At 47.1% G+C, this 18803-nt stretch overlaps 1 protein-coding gene across 1 annotated transcript; it reads left to right on the top strand.

The window, feature by feature from the left end:
• The first annotated feature begins 5366 nt into the window (after positions 1–5366).
• Positions 5367–17150, top strand: SNCB (synuclein beta). The gene is made up of 8 exons (XM_056811646.1): positions 5367–5441; positions 7531–7585; positions 9814–10175; positions 11163–11294; positions 14073–14114; positions 14347–14465; positions 15583–15672; positions 16444–17150. Exons 4-8 carry the CDS (start codon positions 11174–11176, stop codon positions 16474–16476), a joined length of 405 nt encoding a protein of 134 aa, XP_056667624.1. The 5' UTR covers positions 5367–5441; positions 7531–7585; positions 9814–10175; positions 11163–11173; the 3' UTR covers positions 16477–17150.
• The last annotated feature ends 1653 nt before the right edge of the window (positions 17151–18803 follow it).

The raw sequence follows: 18803 nt of genomic DNA, 5'->3' as shown, positions 1-18803 counted from the left end.
AGATAGTGTCCCCCACCCCCAAACCTTATAATCTAAAGAGGAAGACAACAAGCAAACAAATATCTGCTAGAGAGAGAGGCCTAGCTATCTGTGATAGAGAGCAAATAATGAACAGAGGGAAGGCACTAGACGTAAGAAGGGTTGGCAAAGGCCTCCTGGGGAAGATGGGATTTTAGTCTCGATTTCAAGGAAGCCAAGGAAGCCAGTTGGCAGAGTTGAGGACCCAGAGAGAGAGCATTCCAAGGCTGGGAGACAGCCAGAGAAAATGACTAAAAACGATAGAGTGCCTTGTTCGTGAAAGAGTAGGGAGGCCAGGGGCACTGGATTGAAGAATCCTTGGCAAGGGAGTAAGCTATGAGGAACCTAGAAGGTAGGAAGGGGCTGGATTATGTTGGTATCTGAAGGCCAAACAGACTTTTGTATTTGATCCTGAAGGCTATAGGGAGCCATCAAAGTTCATTGCTATTATGTCACATTGCCACTGCTTCTTTTTTTTTTTAATTAAAAAATATTTTTTTCAAATCTTTACTTTCTGTCTTAGTCACAACTCTAAGACAGAAGGGCAAGATATAGGCAAATGGGGTTAAGTAACTTGCCCAGGGTCACACAGTTAGGAATCTGATATGATACATTTCAAAGAAGGGGGGGGGGCAGAAATAGAGGGAGTGAGAGAAAGAAAGTGTATGAGAGAGAGAAGTGGAGAGAAGAAGGGAGGGAGAGTGGAGGAGAGATAGAGACAGAAACAGAGAGTGTGTGTGTGTGTGTGTGTGTGTGTGAGAGAGAGAGAGAGACAGAGACAGAGACAGAGAAAGGAGAGAGACAGAGAGACAGAGACAGAGACAGAGAAAGGAGAGAGACAGAGAGAGAGACAGAGACAGAGACAGAGAGAGAGAGAGAGACAGAGACAGAGAAAGGAGAGAGACAGAGACAGAGACAGAAAGAGACAGAGACAGAGACAGAGAAAGGAGAGAGACAGAGACAGAGAGACAGAGAGAGACAGAGAGAGAGACAGAGACAGAGAAAGGAGAGAGACAGAGAGACAGAGACAGAGAGAGAGAGACAGAGACAGAGACAGAGAAAGGAGAGAGACAGAGACAGAGACAGAGAGAGACAGAGACAGAGACAGAGAAAGGAGAGAGACAGAGACAGAGACAGAGTGACAGAGACAGAGAGACAGAGACAGAGAGACAGAGACAGAGAAAGGAGAGAGACAGAGAGAGTCAGAGAGAGAGAGAGAGAGAGAGAAATTAAAAGAGAGAGGAGGGAGAGTGATCTGGAAGCTAGCACAGCTCAGTGCAAGGTGAAAGAGGGGAAGGTGGGAATCTCAAGGGGGTGGAGGAAAGGTCTGGAAGTGGCAGTGGGGAACATGGATGCCCCTCCTAACTGAACAGGAGGATGGTGGTTGTGGAGGCAAAGGTGCTTTGAAGAAAGAGCCATTAGCTTGGAAAAGATGCAAAGGAATGAGGTATCGTCTGGAAAAAAGCCAAGTTTCCTTGAGCACAAGAAAAAGTGTGAGTGGAAAAGAAGTGAGAAAAATCATTTTAAGATGAAGAGAAGCCTATTAATGATAAAGGGATTTCCAGGGGGCCCAGTAAAAGAAAAGGACAGAGAAAGATAGGGCCTGGGGAGGACTCAGCAGGAAAGAGGAGCGTTTGTAGTGGGAAGGGGTTTCCAATGAGCCTCTAAATCATGAGAACCAGGGGAACAGGACACAGAAATATTCTACCATTGGTATAGACTGGGGGAGTGGGGGACAGAGCACCAGTAGGCTGATGGGAAAGGGGAAGAGATCATAGAATCAGAAACTTAGAGATGGAAGAGACCTGAGATAATTGAATCTAACCCCTTGTTTTCTAGATGAGGAAATAGATGTAGAGAGACTCGTCCAGTATCATACAGCTGATAAGTATTTGAGGGTGGAGTTGAACCCAGATTTTCTTGATTTACAGTCCAGGACTCTTATCTACCCCATGTGGCTTCATGGGAAGGGGATGGGAAGATCAAAGATAATGGCAGCTGGGGAGGTTGTAGAATAACAGAGGACAGACCGGAGCAGGTTTCTCGCTCTTCTGTCCCCAGAACTGAGAGGGGTCAGTGTAAGAGAAGAGGGAAGGGGGCTCCTGGAGATTAGGTGATAGAGGAGGCCTTGGGGCCTGGGCAACAACTTCATTCTCCATTGAAATACCATCAGGAGTCTGGGGCAGCAGAGGAGAACCAGTCCTGGAGGTGCCTCCTGTTGTCAGCTTCAGGAGCACCCCCTGCCCCCACCTACAGGCTCTACCCCACCCCAAAGGACTGAGCTGATGCTGATTTCACAGCTTTCAGGGGAGAAGAGCATGAGGTGAGAGAACTCACAGTGAGTGTTGCCTCCACAGACAGCAATAGCAGCCAGGTCTGTAGATTTTCTTTACAAGAGAAAAGAGATTCTACACATTCAGAAATAAAACACTGGGGAAAGATCCCTTTAGGAGAATATATTGGGGAAAAAAATCTACTTAATTTTGAACCAAGAGGCCCTCAGTCTCCTGAGGCTTCTGAGATTCTCCTAGACCCACAGAATGACAAAATCCCCTCCTATGTTGCCATATAACCAGTAGCCTTGATTATTCTTTGGCTTGGAATGGGCCCCCAGATAAGATATTTCCTTCAGAATATATCTAGGTTGAATTTGGGGTTATCCCCTTGGGCTCTCCAAAACAAACCCCATTGGCTCATTCTTCTAACCACAGGTTCATTCTCAGCCAATCAGGGAGCTTAGATGATATTATGGGCCTGTAAGGCTTTACTCATTTCTTTTGGACTGCATCTGTAATTTCTGGTATTTTATGGATCTCCTGGTGAGTAAACTCTATCAATAGAGACAGACCATCACCTGTTCTACAGCCTATATGGCCTTAGAATGTCGCCTGGGGCATTGAGAGGTTAAGTGATTTGCCCAGAGTCACATCTGCATATTATTAGAAGGAAGAATTAAATCCTTCATATTTTTCTGCCTTTGAGGCCTCTGCTGGAAGGCAGGACTTTTCAGGGCAATACACAGGTAAGCCTGGGATTCCTGCCCCACTGGGGGACACCTCTGGTCCTGCGAGAAGGGGAACACAGCAAGAAAAGTAAATATCCAAAGATGGTCAGCCAGAGTAAAATTCCTTGATCTTTTCAGATGAGCTATAAAAGAATCACTTAACTATTCAGCTTCCCTTCCTCCACCTCCCCCATCCCACCTCCCATAAGAAGGGAAGTATCATGGTATATGAAAACAAACAATGTTGCCACTGCGGACTAGGTTCAAGTCTGGGCTCTGCCATTTATGAGCCATGTGACCTTGGATTCTATTTTAGGGTGCCACCAGCCTTTTGGGTGATATTGGATAACTCCTTTCCCCCTTCTTGGTCTCAATTACCTCTTCTGTAAAATAGAATGATTATACTAGATGGTTTCTAAGGGCCCTTTAAGCTCTGCCACTTCTTTATCCCCATCTCCTGGTTTCCCTGGCTTTCTTCAAGTCTCAGCTCAAGTCCTGCCTTCTGCCAGAAGCTTCCTGGTCGTCCTTAATGCTAGGGCTTATTAAGCCTAGAGAAGAAAAAACTTAGGGCAGACACGATAGCTGAATGATAGACCACTGGACCTGAAGTCAGAATGACCTGAATTCAAATCTAGCTTCAGACACTTGCTAGTTCTGTGACCTTAAGCAAATCATTCTTCTTTTCTCAGCCTCGGTTTCCTCATCTGTTAATGGGGATAATAATAGCATCTACTTCATGGGGTCATTGTTAGGAGCAGAGAAAAATGTAAAACTATGACATGCAAAGCCCTTTGCAAACCTTAAGACACTAAATAAATGGTAGGTATTATTATTATTACTTCACAAGATATAAAATACTGAAGAAATGATAGCTATTACTGTTTTTCCCAATCTCAGTATTGTCAACAATTGGATAGCCCATCACCCCAGCAACAATACTTGCCCTGATGGCAGCTATCCAATTGGACCAGAATTCTGACTCCAGCAAAATGCCTTATTCAAGTGTCAGGCCTGTTACATACAACAGCGCTCAGCACATAGAAAGTCCTTCTGACATTTGGCTTGCTTTTTGTCCCTACCTTTGTCCATACCTTTGGCTTGGAATGGGCCCCACATAAGATATTTCCTTCAGAATATGTCTAGGTTGAGTTTGGGGTTATCCCCTTGGGCTCTCCAAAGCATGTTTGGAGATGTTTCCATCTCCTTTAAATCGTAGGGGAATCTGGGACACCTAGCCAGGAGATGCTCCCTCCCTACCCAGTGGTCCCCAAATAAATGTATTTCTTTTTCTTCTTTAAAAGTATTCATGGGGGGGGGGTGGCTCGGGTGATTCTAAAACAGAAGTAGGGATTCTAATTTTTTTTAAGTATTCATGCAGCAGCTTTTATTAAAGAAATTCAAGGTTCTTTTCAAAACTTAACTTAGAAATTTGTAGAATATCTGCTTCTGAATGTTAGATAAGAGCAAAAGTGGGATGCAGTGGGGAAAGTCCTAGATTGTCAGTCTTCATTCCGCCATTGACCCATTGGAAAATCACTTCTCATTTCTGAGTCCCAGCTTCCTCCTCTCATGAAAAAATGCCATATGCTATAAAGAAAAAAGGCCTGGATCTGGAGTTGGGGGACCTGGTTTTAGATCCTGGCTCTACTACCTATATAACTTAAAGTAAGTCTCCAAACTATCCAACCTCTTTGGACATATTCCTTATCAGTAAAATAAGGAATTTAGATGTTCCCTTAATCCCTTCTAGCTCCAAATCCTGTGATCCCCTTTGATTAGGTCATTTCTAAGGTCCTTGCCAATTCTGATACTCTATTCTATAATCTTTGCATGAGTACTGTGTAACTTTGGAATAGACCTAAGAAAAAACTCAAGTCTTCTAACTTCCACTAAAAGGGATTTTCTATTTCCAGGCCCCATCCCATTGCACTTTTGGTCCAGTCTTTGCTTTAAGATAACCTCCTGTTACAGGGTCCTACAGAGTTGATTCCAAGAACGTGGAGTCCCTGCAGCTAGAGTCAACAATAGTTTCTGTTCAGACCACCAGCTTGTGCCTGGTGAGGCTTTTTTGAAAAGACAGATATTTCGATACATCCAGATAAAACCAGCTTATCTTGTTTGGCCTGGCACGAAGCCCTCTCTCCTTACTCTCTCTCCTCCTTGGCCTAACTTGCTAGTTTTCAACCCATCCATCTTTCAAGAGAAGACTAGATAGACCCTGGTAAGTCAGAGCTGGTAAGGGCAATAGAGAACAGAGTATAACACAATTGAATGAATCTTTAGATTCTAGAACATGGATTATTAACACTTAGAAAGCACATAATTGAATGTCTTCTTTTTACAGATGAAGAAATCCAAAGGATTGTGTTATCTGCTGGGCCTGCAATTTTCAGAAGGACTTTGGAGTCAGGGGATCTGGGTATGTATGACAAACTGAAATATTTTCAGAACTGGGCAACCTTAGGGCAGCTAGGTGGCAAGTGAATAGAATGCCAGGCCTAGAATCAGGAGGACCTGGGTTCAGATCTGACCTCACAGTTGTCCAGTAATTCTGGACAAGTCACTTAACTCTGTTTGCCTTGTCTGTGCCCTTCTGTCTTAGTGTTATTATTAAGACAGCAAACAATGGTTTAAAAAAATGTACAAAATTTGGTAGAATAGAATGCAATTCAGTTCTTTTAAGTATATAAAGACAGTTTTATAAACATTTTAAGATATCTCAAAACAGTGTATTTTAAAGACCAGGGAGTAATGCAATTCCATTATTCATATGATAGCTACATGGTGTTATCAGATCATCAGAATATTAGTGAGCTAACATTAAGATTATAATGTTTGGACATATATTAGGAATATTATTGCTCCCTACCTAATTTTACAAAATGAAAGTAAGGTACAATGATTACTACTTCTTGCTTGAATTGTTTAAGGTATCACAGTATTGATTATAATTGGAAAAGAAACCTAAACTTCCTCTTAAACAGCATATTCATGCCATATTTTTTTAAGTGATTTAACAAAAATTGAGAGAAGATATCTGAAAATATACATCAGAGAGAATGAAGACATCAAATATTTTCTCTGTACTTTATACAATTTAATCAGACTAATCTAGGATGGTAAGGGGTCTAGAAACCATCGTAGAAGCTTATGTCCTCTATATGTGTAAAAAAAACTAAGAATTCATATTCTAATAGGGTTCTTGGTCTAATTTCCTGAGTCTTCATAAATTAAGGGTCACATCAAAATGGGGAATGTTAAACAAAGAGAGGGAAGTTCTCTCAGTTTAGCTGTGACTAAATCAATAGAGAAGGTATCCTTTGTTTATTGATTATTGTTGATCAAGCCAAGTGTAACTGAGTGTGTGTGTGGGGGGGGGGGGAGTAGAATGGGACAATATACATCATTTAATTCAAACTGCTGTGTGCACATTGTATTAATGTATAAGCCAATTTCATAAAGAGAAATTCTAATTAATAGTCTTTCTCCTTTAATCAGAAAAAAATTGTCATCTCTCATTCATACTAAACCATTTCCAATTTACATTTATGGTCATCTTGACCAAAAAAAAAAAGATAAGGAAATTCTATTGCAGATTTTCAGTTAGGGTTTTTGTGTTTTTGATCGAAGATTATGAGCTTATCCTTGGCAAAGACTGGTTTTCCCATAAAAGGATATATCTCTTAGTTGGGTCAACAATAAGCAAAGAACAAAGAAGTTTACTGATTTAGTCCAGGATAAACTAAGAGGCTCTTAATTTCTCCATCTAGCTACTAGTTTTGCCTTCCCAGAGAATTAAGAACAATTCTTCTTTTGATTAGGACCTCTAATCAAGCATGCCCAGGAAATTAGACCAACTGTTAGAATATTAATTTTTAATTTTTGTAATATACCAAAGCTTTAGACTTGGGAACAGATCCAAGATGGCAGAGAAGTGGAAAGAAGCATATCTGAATTTCCCCAAACAACTTCTAAACAAAGATCTAAAAAGGGCAGCAGACTAAATTTTAATTGGAAATTAAAAAAAAAATTGACTCAGTCAGTACAGGAAGATGGGCAAAAAGGGTGAAAGTCTAGCCACCAGCATACCTTACAGAGCATTCCAGTACACAGGAATTGAAAGAGGACTGATAATATGGACCAGGGCAAGAAGAGGTCCCAGGTCTACACAGAGAAGCCCATATCTTGTGCAAGGTTGTAGAAATACTTGCCAACTGGCAGTGCTGTCATTCACTACCCAGTTCTAATTCATAGATCTAGAGTGCACCAAGGAAGTGATCTGAACTTAGGGGTGACATTCCAGGGGGAGGAACAGTTGCTGGCCCTGGGTAGTGTACCTTCAGAGGAGTAAATTCAGAAGAAACCAATAATGTTGTGATTCTGAGAGCAGGAATAGGATGGGATCTCAGTTTTAGCTTCCAGTTCCATCTGAATGCCACTGTGAAATTATCAGGGAAGGAAATACCAGACCAAGGGGAGTCTACAACTCTGTCATTCTGCATCTACAGAGCTTTCCTGATAAGCAGAAGTCTACGGGAACTCCAACCAGGCATAAGCCAACAGGTGTGTTGCTTTCTAGTAAAATGTAAGCTCCTTGAGAGCAGGGACAGTCTCATTTTGTCTCTATGTTCCCCACAGCCTAGAACACTATCTGGAACATAATAGACACTAAAATGTTGATTGAATTGTGTAATGAGATGAAGAGATATGACTGGCATGTCTGAATGTCTGTAATGGAGAAGGAGCAAACCCTAACCCTAACCTTAAACTTTACCCCTTAACTGGCACAGCAGAACACTGGATTCTAGACCAAACTCTTCCACTAGTTTGTGTGCCTTTAGATAATCCACTTGTCCTTCTTCAGTCTTGGTCTCTTCAATCTTAAAATGTTGGGGTTGGACAAGATGATTTTTAAGCACCGTTACAACCAAAGATTCTATGAGTGTAGAGATCAGAGTATTTCTAACAATATAGAAAAATTAAGTGACTTCTTCACCCTTACTATATCTGTCAGTTCTGTCCCTGTCCACCAGTCCAATAGTCTAAGAGGACAGGAAAGAAAAGCCAGGAAGACTGAACCTCTCTCTTCTTTCCAAGACTCCTAGAACAATATTGGTTTACAAAGTGTTTTCCTTACATCAGCTTTGTAATATGGATAATGTGTTTTGGTGGGGAGAGCCCCTGGGAGGAAACTCCCTCTACAAATGTAGTTTAGCAACTGTTCTACAATTCATAGCTATATAAAGAGTTCCCTAGGGCACTGAGAAATTAAACAACTTGCTCCTGATAACATTGTATGTGTCAGACACCTGAACCCAAGCCATCCAGACTCTAAGGCTGGCTCAATGACTACTCTATCACACAGTGTAAGCTGACAGTGTAATTGCAATGGAAAGAATCTTGGATTTGGAGCCAGAAGTCCTGAGTTCAAATCCTAGTTCTGTTCTGTACTTGCTTAACTATGTAACCCTGAATAAATCACTTTAACCTCTCTGGGCCTTTCTCTTTTCTAAAATGAGGAGATTAGACTAGATGGTACCTAAAATCTCTTCTAAGTTTAAGTCTAATATTATATCATTTCAAACAGGAAAACTGAGGCTCAGAAAAATTAAGTGACGTACTAAAGGTTACACTACTGTCATAACTTGAATCCACATTTTCTCACTTTAAATCAAGAAGAATAGCTTCCATTTCATTTTATTGATAGCCCCCTTATAATATGAGCAGTAGAGATATTATTACCAAAAAGGAAACTGAGACTCAGAGAAATAAGGGGAATTAAACAAGTTTACACAGTCAAGTTAGCAAACATTCACTAAGCACCTACTATGTGCCAGGCACCTGTGCTAAATTCAAGGGAAAAAAAGAAAGACAAAAGTCAATCCCTCCCTTCAAGGAGCTCTCGGTCTAAATGGGGAGACAACATGCAAACAACTATACAAACAAGATATTTGCACAAGATAAACTGGAGATAATTAACAGAGGAAAATAACAGTATTATGAAAGTAGGATTTTAGCTGAAACTTAAAGCAAGTCAGAAGGCAGAGATGAGGAGCAATAGAATTTCAGGCATGGGGGACAGCCAAAAAATATCAGAAGACAGAGCCTCTGAATAAGGGGTTTTCCCTCTTCTGCCATGGTTCCTGAGAAAGAGGAGAGAAGACTGTGGTATCTCTAATTCCAAACCATATCCAACCCCAGGCAGGAAACTAGGACAAACTAGGGATGCCATGCTGGGGATCAGAGCAACAGTTTAAGTGGTATAAAGAGTACCCTGTTGGGTGTCAAAGGTTCAGTTCAAATCTGGGCCCTGCTATTTATTACCTGGAGGACCATAGCAAGATTCTTGACTTACTCTGGTTGTCAGCCACCTCATCTATAAAATAAGAAATTCAAATACATGATTCCTGCTAGGTATAAATCCTGTGCTCTCCAGTCTGAAATCAGAGGGGAAAGTCGTGCACTCTAAACTTTGAATGAGAGTTCTATGGCTTTGCTGCTGTATGACCTTGAGTAAGTCCTTTAACCTGTATGGGCCTCAGTTTCCTCCTTCTGAAAAACTAGCAAGTTGGTTATTCCCTCAGATCCCTTCCACGTCTAGGTCTACAATCCTATTTTTTCCCCTCTAACCTCCCTTCCAGCTCTAATAATCCATAGAGACACCCGTATATTGACTCTGAAGCCTGGGCACGGGCCCTCTGACCTGGCCCCGCCCTGGCCAAGCTGTCAAGAAGGAGCAACGCGGCGCCCCGCCCCTCCAGCCTCCCCCTCCCCTCTCCTCTTCCAAGCAGGGCTCGCTGGGGCCGCCAGGGGGGAGCCGAGAGCTCATAGCTGCGGCAGCGGCAGAGTGAGGAGCTGGGAACTGGGAGCAGACACTGGGGAGGGACGATCGGGAGACAAACAGCCAGCGAGAGCGCACGGAAGGCCGGGGACAATCTGTCACCTCCAAATCGGACCGCGCTCCGCTCCATGGCTCAGCCCTTCTGCCATTCCGGAAAGATCTGAGTGCCACCGCCCGCTCCGCTCCGGCCCTCCCGGCAGAGACATCGCCGCCCCTCCATCCACCAGCCACCGCCGCATCCCTCCCTCTCCCTCTCCATCCATCCATCCATCAATCCACCTATCCATCCCCAGCCCGGTCGGCCGGGCCCAGGTGAGGCAGCCATCCGCCCCGAGAAGGGCTAGGAAAAAAAGCTGCGGGAGGAACGGGGCGGGGGTGCTTATATGCCAGGGCGCTTGGGGAGCTGGATGGGGTGAAGGGAAGAAAAGGTGCCCTGGGGCTTGGGAGGAAGGAAAGCACTGGGCGGTGGGGCCGAGGGAGGGCGGGTGGAGAAAGGGGGAGGGGAGTCTGAGTGTTGTAAAAGGAAGAGATTTGGTGGAAAAGGAGGACAGAGTGTTGGGGCTGTGGGGGGCAGAAGCATAGGTCACCCTGGGACTGGGGGAGGAGGGGCATAGGGTTCCGGGCTGCAGGTGTGGATAAGAGCAAGATATGCGGGGTGCAAAGAAAACGGGGGTGAGTCAAATGTATTGGAGGAGACAAGGCCTGGGGTCTGGAGGTGATGGAAGAAGGGGCACAGGCCACATCTGGAGGGTGGAAGTGAGCTCCCTCGGGAAGATGGAGAAGAGGGAGCATATGGCACAGGGGGCTTCGGGGAAAGGTGGAGACTAAGGGAAGCTTGAAAGGCATCTCCTTAGAAGCAAAACCTGCAGCCCCCAGCCTCCTTTCTCCTCTCTGATTTTCTAAGCCCCCACCATGGCACGGGTGCGTGTGTGCCTGCGCGTGTGACTTCGTGTGTCCCTGTGTGACTGAGCATGCGTCAGTGCACGTCTGTGGGTCAATGTGTGTGGCCCCTCGCCGGTGCTTGTGGCTCTGACTCCACTAAAGTGCCCATAAAGGAATCCTTGGCCCCTCCCAATTTCCTGGGCTTCAAGGACACCGGGACTTTGGCCCACTGAGAGTGGGGAGGGATAGGGGCCTCCCCAGGGAACTGGATTGAAGAGAGTAGAGACCACAGAGGAAAGAGGGATGATGAAGGGAGGTAATGGGAAAAGGGAACGGAATCCCTTCTCCCACTCTTGGGATTCCCCCCAGGATACCTCACTCTGGGGTCAACAGGTCATCTGTGTCCTGTCCCCACAGATCCCAGCAAGATGGACATGTTCATGAAGGGCCTGTCCATGGCCAAGGAGGGCGTGGTAGCTGCTGCAGAGAAGACCAAACAGGGGGTCACGGAAGCTGCAGAAAAGACCAAGGAGGGTGTCCTCTATGTTGGTGAGAGCTGCCCCCTTGCCCCCAAGCAGACCTGGCTGACTAGCCAGGCATGACCCAGGAAGCCATCTCAGTAGATAGAGCAGCAGGAGATGGAATATGAAAGTCATGAATGGAGGAGGGGTCAGTGACAGGGGCTGAGAGGGAGTGAGATCAGGAGCAAAGACAGAGCAAGAGGCAGTGGGTCAGTGGTTAGAGACCAGAGCAATGAGTCAACAGAAGGAATCACTATGGGAGGGATCAGGGGAGATGATGGTTCAAGTGTTGGGGTGGGGAGAGTGTTGGTTAAAAGTAGTCAGTGGTGGCATGGAATCGTGGGATGAGCTCTGGAGATGGAGACAAGAATTTAGCCGTGGAGTACATTCTAGGATTTTCAGGAATTGTCTCTGAGCCTCATTTTCCTTCTGTTTAAAATGGGGATGATGATAATAATATACATTGCCTATATCACAAAGCTGTTGTGGGGAAGTGTTTGTAAACCTTTGAGAAAATGTGCCTCATCATTATTATTAGGATGGATTAGTGGGGCCCTGTAGGTGATACTATGTGTTTTTGTCTCCTCCATCTCCTGGTCACTTCTCCATCTGCCCCTTCATGCTGCCTCTGTTTTTTTGGAATCTCCTCATTTCTCCCCCTCATCATGTTTATTGTTAGTCATTGTAGTATTGGTACCAGATCTAAGGCTCTGAAAAAGGCCACTTGGATTTTTAGACTTAAGAGAAACTATTTAAGAGGAATGCCTAATGGGTGATGGAGGATGGAAATATAGTGTCTTATCAGCCAAGAGAACTGGGGTCTGGGAAGTTTGGACTTAGAGGAACTGGGTTTGAAGCTCAACTCTTGGTTCTTCCATTTTATAGCTGTATGACCTTGGGCAAGTCACTTTCCTTCTCTGTTCCTGATCTGTAAAATGAAGGAACTGGGGGGCAGCTGGGTAGCTCAGTGGATTGAGAGCCAGGTCTAGAGATGGGAGGTCCTAGGTTCAAATCTGGCCTCAGACACTTCCCAGCTGTGTGACCCTGGGCAAGTCATTTGACCCCCATTGCCTAGCCCTTACCACTCTTCTGCCTTGGAGCCAATACACAGTATTGACTCCAAGAAAGAAGGTAAGGGTTTAAAAAAAAAAGAAGAAGAAGGAACTGGATTAGATAATCTTTAAGGTCCCTTATAAGTTTAACTCAGTCCATCTAAAGTGCTGCTTTCAGAACCTGGCACATAATAGGCATTTTATAAATGCTTGTTGCTTCATGCCTGTGTGAGCAATGTTCCCTTTATTATTTCTCTTCCACCCCTTAGGCTAAGGCCTAGGATTGCCTAAAACCACCTTTTTTTTGTCTCTGAAGGTACAGAATCTTTTCCAGCTTGGTACCCAACTCCCTGCTCTTTTTGTTGTCTAGTGGAAATTGCTGTCTCTCATGCATGATTCTCTGTCTAACTGGGGTCCAACTCACATAATTTTTGTCTATTCATTATGGATTTTTTCTCAAACCCTCTTTAAAGACTAGTTTTCCAGTCTCTGTATAGTCCATACCTTTATTTTTTGCTTGTTTCTGTCTACTCATCTTTTTCTAACTCTCCCTGAAGTCCTCTCTGCCCATCTCTCTTGGTTTAATGACCCCCTTTCTCCAAAGCCTGGGTTTCTCCTTTGATAAGATTTTCTTTTCAAGAGCAATGGTATACATGCTCATGTTAACAAAAGCCCTCCCACCCCCAAGCCTCCAAAATACATAATGCTCTGATAGGTCCAAAGCCTCAGGTCCTCTTTTGTGGGAGGGGGATCTTTGCCATAGAATAGAATCAGTGGGTAAAATGTGACTCCTTGGGAGTTATCAGTGGCTCATGAGACCTGCTTTCTCTGCCTGAGAGCCCCCAGGTGACAGCAGCAGAGAGAGCAAAAACCAGACTAGCCTTATCAAGGATTGATCAGGAGACACTTAAGAGCCTGGCACAGGAGGCTGTGGCTGCCTGCGCCCAGCCTGTCCAGCTGCCCTCTCCTGGAGAGAGGTCCACCTGGATTGCTTTGGCATCCAGGGTCTGCTCTGGCCTTGAGGAAGTTTTCCCCATCCAATTCAAGAACCCCAGACTACTCTGTTTTTTTTTTTCTCTCTCTCTCCCTCTCCCTCCTTCCCTGCCTCCCTGCCTCCCTCTCTCCTTTCCCCTTTCTCTCTCTTTCTCCCTCTCCCTCCCTCCTGCTCTCTTTGTCTCCCCCCCCCCCCCCCCCCCCCCCCCCCCCCCCCCGTCTTTTTCTGTCTCTGTCTCCTGAGATTGGGCAGGTTTTGGTTTGGCACCAAATGGGTCTGATGGGTGGAGGACTGGGTTAGTTACTGGTTGAGTTCTTTGCCAACTTTCCCTTATAATAAGATGCCATAGGGACCTTAGGAATGAAATGGTTTGGGGGCAGCTGGGTGACTCAGTGGATTGAGAGTCAGACCCAGAGATGGGAGGTTCTAGGTTTAAATGTGGCCTCAGATACTTCCCAGCTGTGTGACCCTGGGCAAGTCACTTGACCCCGGTTGCCTAGCCCTTACCACTCTTCTGCCTTGGAACCAATACACAGTCTTGATTCCAAGATGGAAGGTGAGGGTTTAAAAAAAAAAGAAATGAAAGAAATGAAATGGTCCAACCCCTTTATGTTACAAAGGGAGAAAATGAGACCAGAGAAAGGAAGTGACTGTAAGGGCTTGGACTTGAATTCAGGTCTTCCGACTCTAGAGCCTATATACTCTTGATTCCATTGGATTAGGAGGCCACGTGTCTCATCCGACTTTTCTCTTTCTCCAGGAAACAAGACCCGGGAGGGGGTGGTACAAGGCGTCACATCAGGTACCAGTCCTTACCTCCCTTCCCCTGCCCCTTCCCCAGGTGGTGGCCTAATATGTGTGTGCCATAGAAGGGCAAGTTATCCCGGAGGCGGGAGAGGCAATGAATGTCCAATCCTGCGGGAGGGAATGGGCCGGGTCCTCCGTCTGAGCTAGGGGGAGGGGGGGGGGGGTTCCCCGCTCACGGCCCTGGCCACAGTGGGGCGATGCACTGATCCCGGTCGGCCACCTTCCAGTGGCAGAGAAGACCAAGGAGCAAGCATCCCAGCTGGGAGGAGCGGTGTTCTCCGGGGCTGGGAACATCGCCGCTGCCACGGGTCTGGTGAAGAAAGAAGAGTTTCCCACCGATCTGAAGGTGAGCGCCCCCTACAGGTGGGCCGAGGATCTGCAAGGGATTTGGAAGCACTCCGTCCCACCCAGCCCCACCCAGCCCCACCCAGCCCCAGCCCATTTCAGACACACCCTGGCAGCAACCTAGTGGCTTCTGCTTTTGAACGAGGGCACGTGTGAACCGCTTGATGCATGCTTCTTTGTCAGCATGTATCGCCATGCCAGTTCGGCTTGTGTTTGCACAGATACAGCGTTAGATGAATGGAGTCAAGGTCCAATCCCGGGAGTCTCTCATGCTCTCTGTCAAAAGGGTCCAAATTGCATAAAATTGGAGAAAAATATTATTCAGCCCAGATTGGTGCTGCAAGTGTGCATAGTCCTCGGGTACCCCTCTGTGCATTCCACAGGTGCCCCCTTGGGTGTATGTGGGTATCCTTAAGGTTAGTGTCAGCTACATGTATTTCACTTGTCCAGTGGCTCTACAATTGGTAACATAAAGCATAGGCACATTAAAGCCCTCAGGTGTGCTTGCTCTACATGTGACTACACACATGCCTGTGTGCCGGAGGCACTTAATCCAGGACAATCAGGTTGCATTATGTAGCCCATGATATCTGTGGACTCGTGTCTGTCCATCTTCATATAATTGAGCCACATATGTGCCCTGTGGGGGAGCAGTGGTCAGCAGACCCACTCTTGTCTGTTGGTATTTGCCTGGGTCTGGGTGGCAGCTGGGAAGGGGGAGGGGGGAGAGTCTTGGATCTCACCATTCATCGGCTGCCTCCCAGCTTATCCCAGAATAGCAGCAGCTGAAGGAACCAGGCCACAGGGGGGTGGGGGTGGGGGGGAGCAGTGCAAAGCAGGGGGCTCATGGCAGGGCAGATGAAGGAATAGTCTCTAGAAGGAGCATGTCCCAACCCCCACACCCATCTCTCTTTGCCTCCTTGTGGCCTTGGGTTAGGATAGGGAGGGCAGTTGTGTTGTACAAGGGAGGAAGTGGAAAAAATACCCAATCTGGTCCTTGTTTTTCTTAAATTTCCTCTTCTCTTTCCTGGGGTCAGTCTATCTGCCTTGAGAGGGTAATGATGACCCAGGACCCAGTCCAAGCCTCTCCCTCAATGTGCCTTTGTTTCTTCTTCTAGCCAGAAGAAGTGGGCCAAGAGGTTGGGGAAGAGCCAATGGCTGAGCCCCTGCTGGATACTGAAGGAGAGAGTTATGAAGAGCCCCCCCAGGTAAGCTTAGCCTGTAAATAGGTCCTGAAGTAATTTGGGAGAAGAACAAGCCCTTGGATTCTTAAAGCCAAGCCCCTCAGGCTCAGACCTCCTTTTCTTGCCTAGTCTTGGAAGCCCAAACTCAAGAGGAGAAAGAAGTTCCTGGCAGAGCTGAGACCTCCAGGCTTCTTTCTCCTCTACCAGGAAAGGGCATGGAGGATATAGAACCCTGTTAGCCCTTCTTTGTGCTTTCTCTTATGGGGAAGGGTCATAGAACCTCAGAAAAGCAGACCTGGAAGGGATTGAAGAATCCAGAACCCAGGGTTTTAGAGTGAGAAGGGATTTTAGTCCAAGAATTCTTAACTTGCGTTTGTGAACTTGTTGTTTTTTTAATGTTGATAATTGCATATTGGTGTATTAGTTTTCCTTTTCAATCCTAGATATTTTATTCTATACATTTAAAAACTTTATTTTGAGAAGGGGTTGCTAGGCTTCACCAGATTGTCAAAGACACAAAGAAAGAACCCCTGATCTGATCTTCTTTTACAGAAGAGAACATAAAAGCACTAGGATGGGTTGGCTTAGGCGAGGGAAAGTTAGTGGCAATGCTAAGATGAAAACTCAGCTTTTGTGGCTCCTCTACAGGGAGGAGAGAGAGTGTTTTCTGGGAGAGAGAAGTCCTAGATGGGAGGCAAAGGATGGGGGTCTTCCAGTGCTATGGCTCTGGTCTAAAATCTATTTTGGTTCCTTTCCATCTCCTTCCCCACCCCAACTCCCCTTCTCCCCCCACAGGAGGAGTACCAGGAATATGAACCAGAAGCATAATGGGCCAGGCTCCGGCCCTCCCACCAGCAGCACAATAACTGGTCCCCCAACCCCCAGAGCCAGGGCTAACCCCTACTTCCACACCCTTCAACACAAGACCTTCCTGACCCAAACTCCTTTCCCCTTCCCTGAAGTCTGTGTTTGGTGTCTGTCCCTCCCTCCATCCTGGGGGCAGCGGGCAGGGTGGAGAGCCTGGGAATCCCCCAGTTCTCCTCCCCCAGCCACCCCCTCTCCCAGGGTAGGATACAGCATGGCCCATATGTTTTTAAACAAAGTTAGGCAAAATCATTCCTGGCCTAGGCTGAGACTGAGGTACTTCCTGCCTGGCTGGGGGGTTCCTGGGTGAGCTTGGATCCCACCATACTTCCTCCCTTCTACTGAGCCCCTGGGGCTCCCCAGGGTAACCTGGATCCCCTCCAGGACCTAAGAACTTGTGTTTTTAACCCAAAGCAGGAGCCAGGCCATGTATTTCCATCCCCTACCTCCAGTTCCTCTGTCCCTTGCCCTCCCTCTGAAAATTTCACTGGAGTCACCCCCAACCTGACCCGGCCCGGGCGGTGTGTTGTGACTGTGGCATGGAGACACCCTTCCCCTCCTGTGTGTGTGTCATGGGGCTGCCTCCCATCCTGGGACTCCCCAGTGTGTCCATGAATAAAGCCAATTGTCTGTACCCACCCCTGTGCTGGCCACAGCCCATTCAAGAACATATACAGCTCCACTCTGGTCAAGCCTGGGTTCTTGGCTCCTGACCTGGGCCCTGGACGTAGGTCAGGGTTCTAACTTTAATCCTGGTCCTAGCACTTGTCCCTGACTGATTCTGGCTTGGTAACCTGTTCCACATCTCAGTACATGCTCCTTGGACCCTGGACACAGACTCAATTCCTCTGGAGCCCTAAGACACAAACTGGGTTGACCTGTTTACACACACACACACACACACACACACACACACACACACACACACACACACAAAACCACACACAGTGGAATCCCTTTTTCCTGCTGCCGCACGGGGCTGGTGATCGTGTCCTCCTAGAGGTAGCTCCTATAATTCCTGGGATTCCCTAGTTCCATGCCTTAATTTCCAGTGGTCTGGTCAAAGTAAGGTTTTAAGAGATCACGACACTCCTGCCCCACTCGGGCATTAGGCAAATGACCTGTTTTTCTATGTGGTAGCCCCCCCCCCCAAGAAAAAAGCTGGATGGGGGGACCCCCTGGAGGGCGACGCACTGCGATGGTGGGAGGGGATTTGGTGGGGAGGCATGCGCTGTTCTAAGATTCCAGATGCCACCTGCTGGTGAGCGGCGATCAGGGCCTGCGGGGAGCCGCAGCTGGGTGGTGGGGAACCCAAACGGTCCCTTCCCTCCTCTTCAGATCTCCGAGCCATTTATTCAAACGTCTGGGTCCAAGGTCCTACATCGTCTCTCTCCGCCTCCGCTGGTCGGATCTAATAAAACAGGAGAGGTTGAGATCGCCCGAAGAAACAAGGCAGCCCTTTGAAGGGTCAAGGAAGTTTGGGGAGTGGGAGGGGTGCTGACGCGAGGCCGCTACTTTGAAAGCGCACACAGACGCAGAGTCTACCTCCGCCTCCAGGAAACACAGACACCCTCCTTCTCTCCCCCCCACCCCCCCCGGCCCCGGCCCATATTCACACATAGACCCACAACCCCCTCATATTCCCTTGCGAGCACACACACACACACACACACACACACACACACACACACACGCTCACACACCCCCACATACACACTCACAGGCTCTCCACAAAAACACACTGTACGCTTCCACCCCCACGACACAACAGATTTGCGCCCCCCTCTATTCACACAAACACACAGGCACACGACGCAGTTCGGGCATGGAGGCTTCGCACGTCCCTGTCCCCACCCCAACTCCCCCAACACACACAGACGGACATTCGCTCATATATACATCCCCTGCCCCCATTCAAACACAGAGATGCAAGAGCCACCCCCTCCATGCGCACACGAACACATCCCTAGGGAACACAAGAACGCAGACCCAGACAAGCCGAACACTGGCACAGACATAAAGCGCACACCCCGCCCCCACACTCACGCTATGTCCAAAGGTGCAGTGAAACCCCGCCCTGCTCGGATGCGGTTGTCCTGGTAACCGAAACGGGCGGGGGCGGGAGCCCGGCCCCCCAGCTTCTCTGAAGCTCCCAGGCGAACACAGACAGACACACACTCACTCACACACGCACGCACACCAACAATAACGATGTTGGAGAACACTGGCTGGACTTGGGTTTTGAGTTGATCTGTTCGAGACCCAAAAAGGATGGGGCAAGGAACAGAAGA

Source organism: Monodelphis domestica, chromosome 1 (genome assembly GCF_027887165.1).
Source record: "Monodelphis domestica isolate mMonDom1 chromosome 1, mMonDom1.pri, whole genome shotgun sequence".
NCBI classification, from domain to species: domain Eukaryota; kingdom Metazoa; phylum Chordata; class Mammalia; order Didelphimorphia; family Didelphidae; genus Monodelphis; species Monodelphis domestica.
This window is presented reverse-complemented; position numbering and strand designations above follow the sequence as displayed.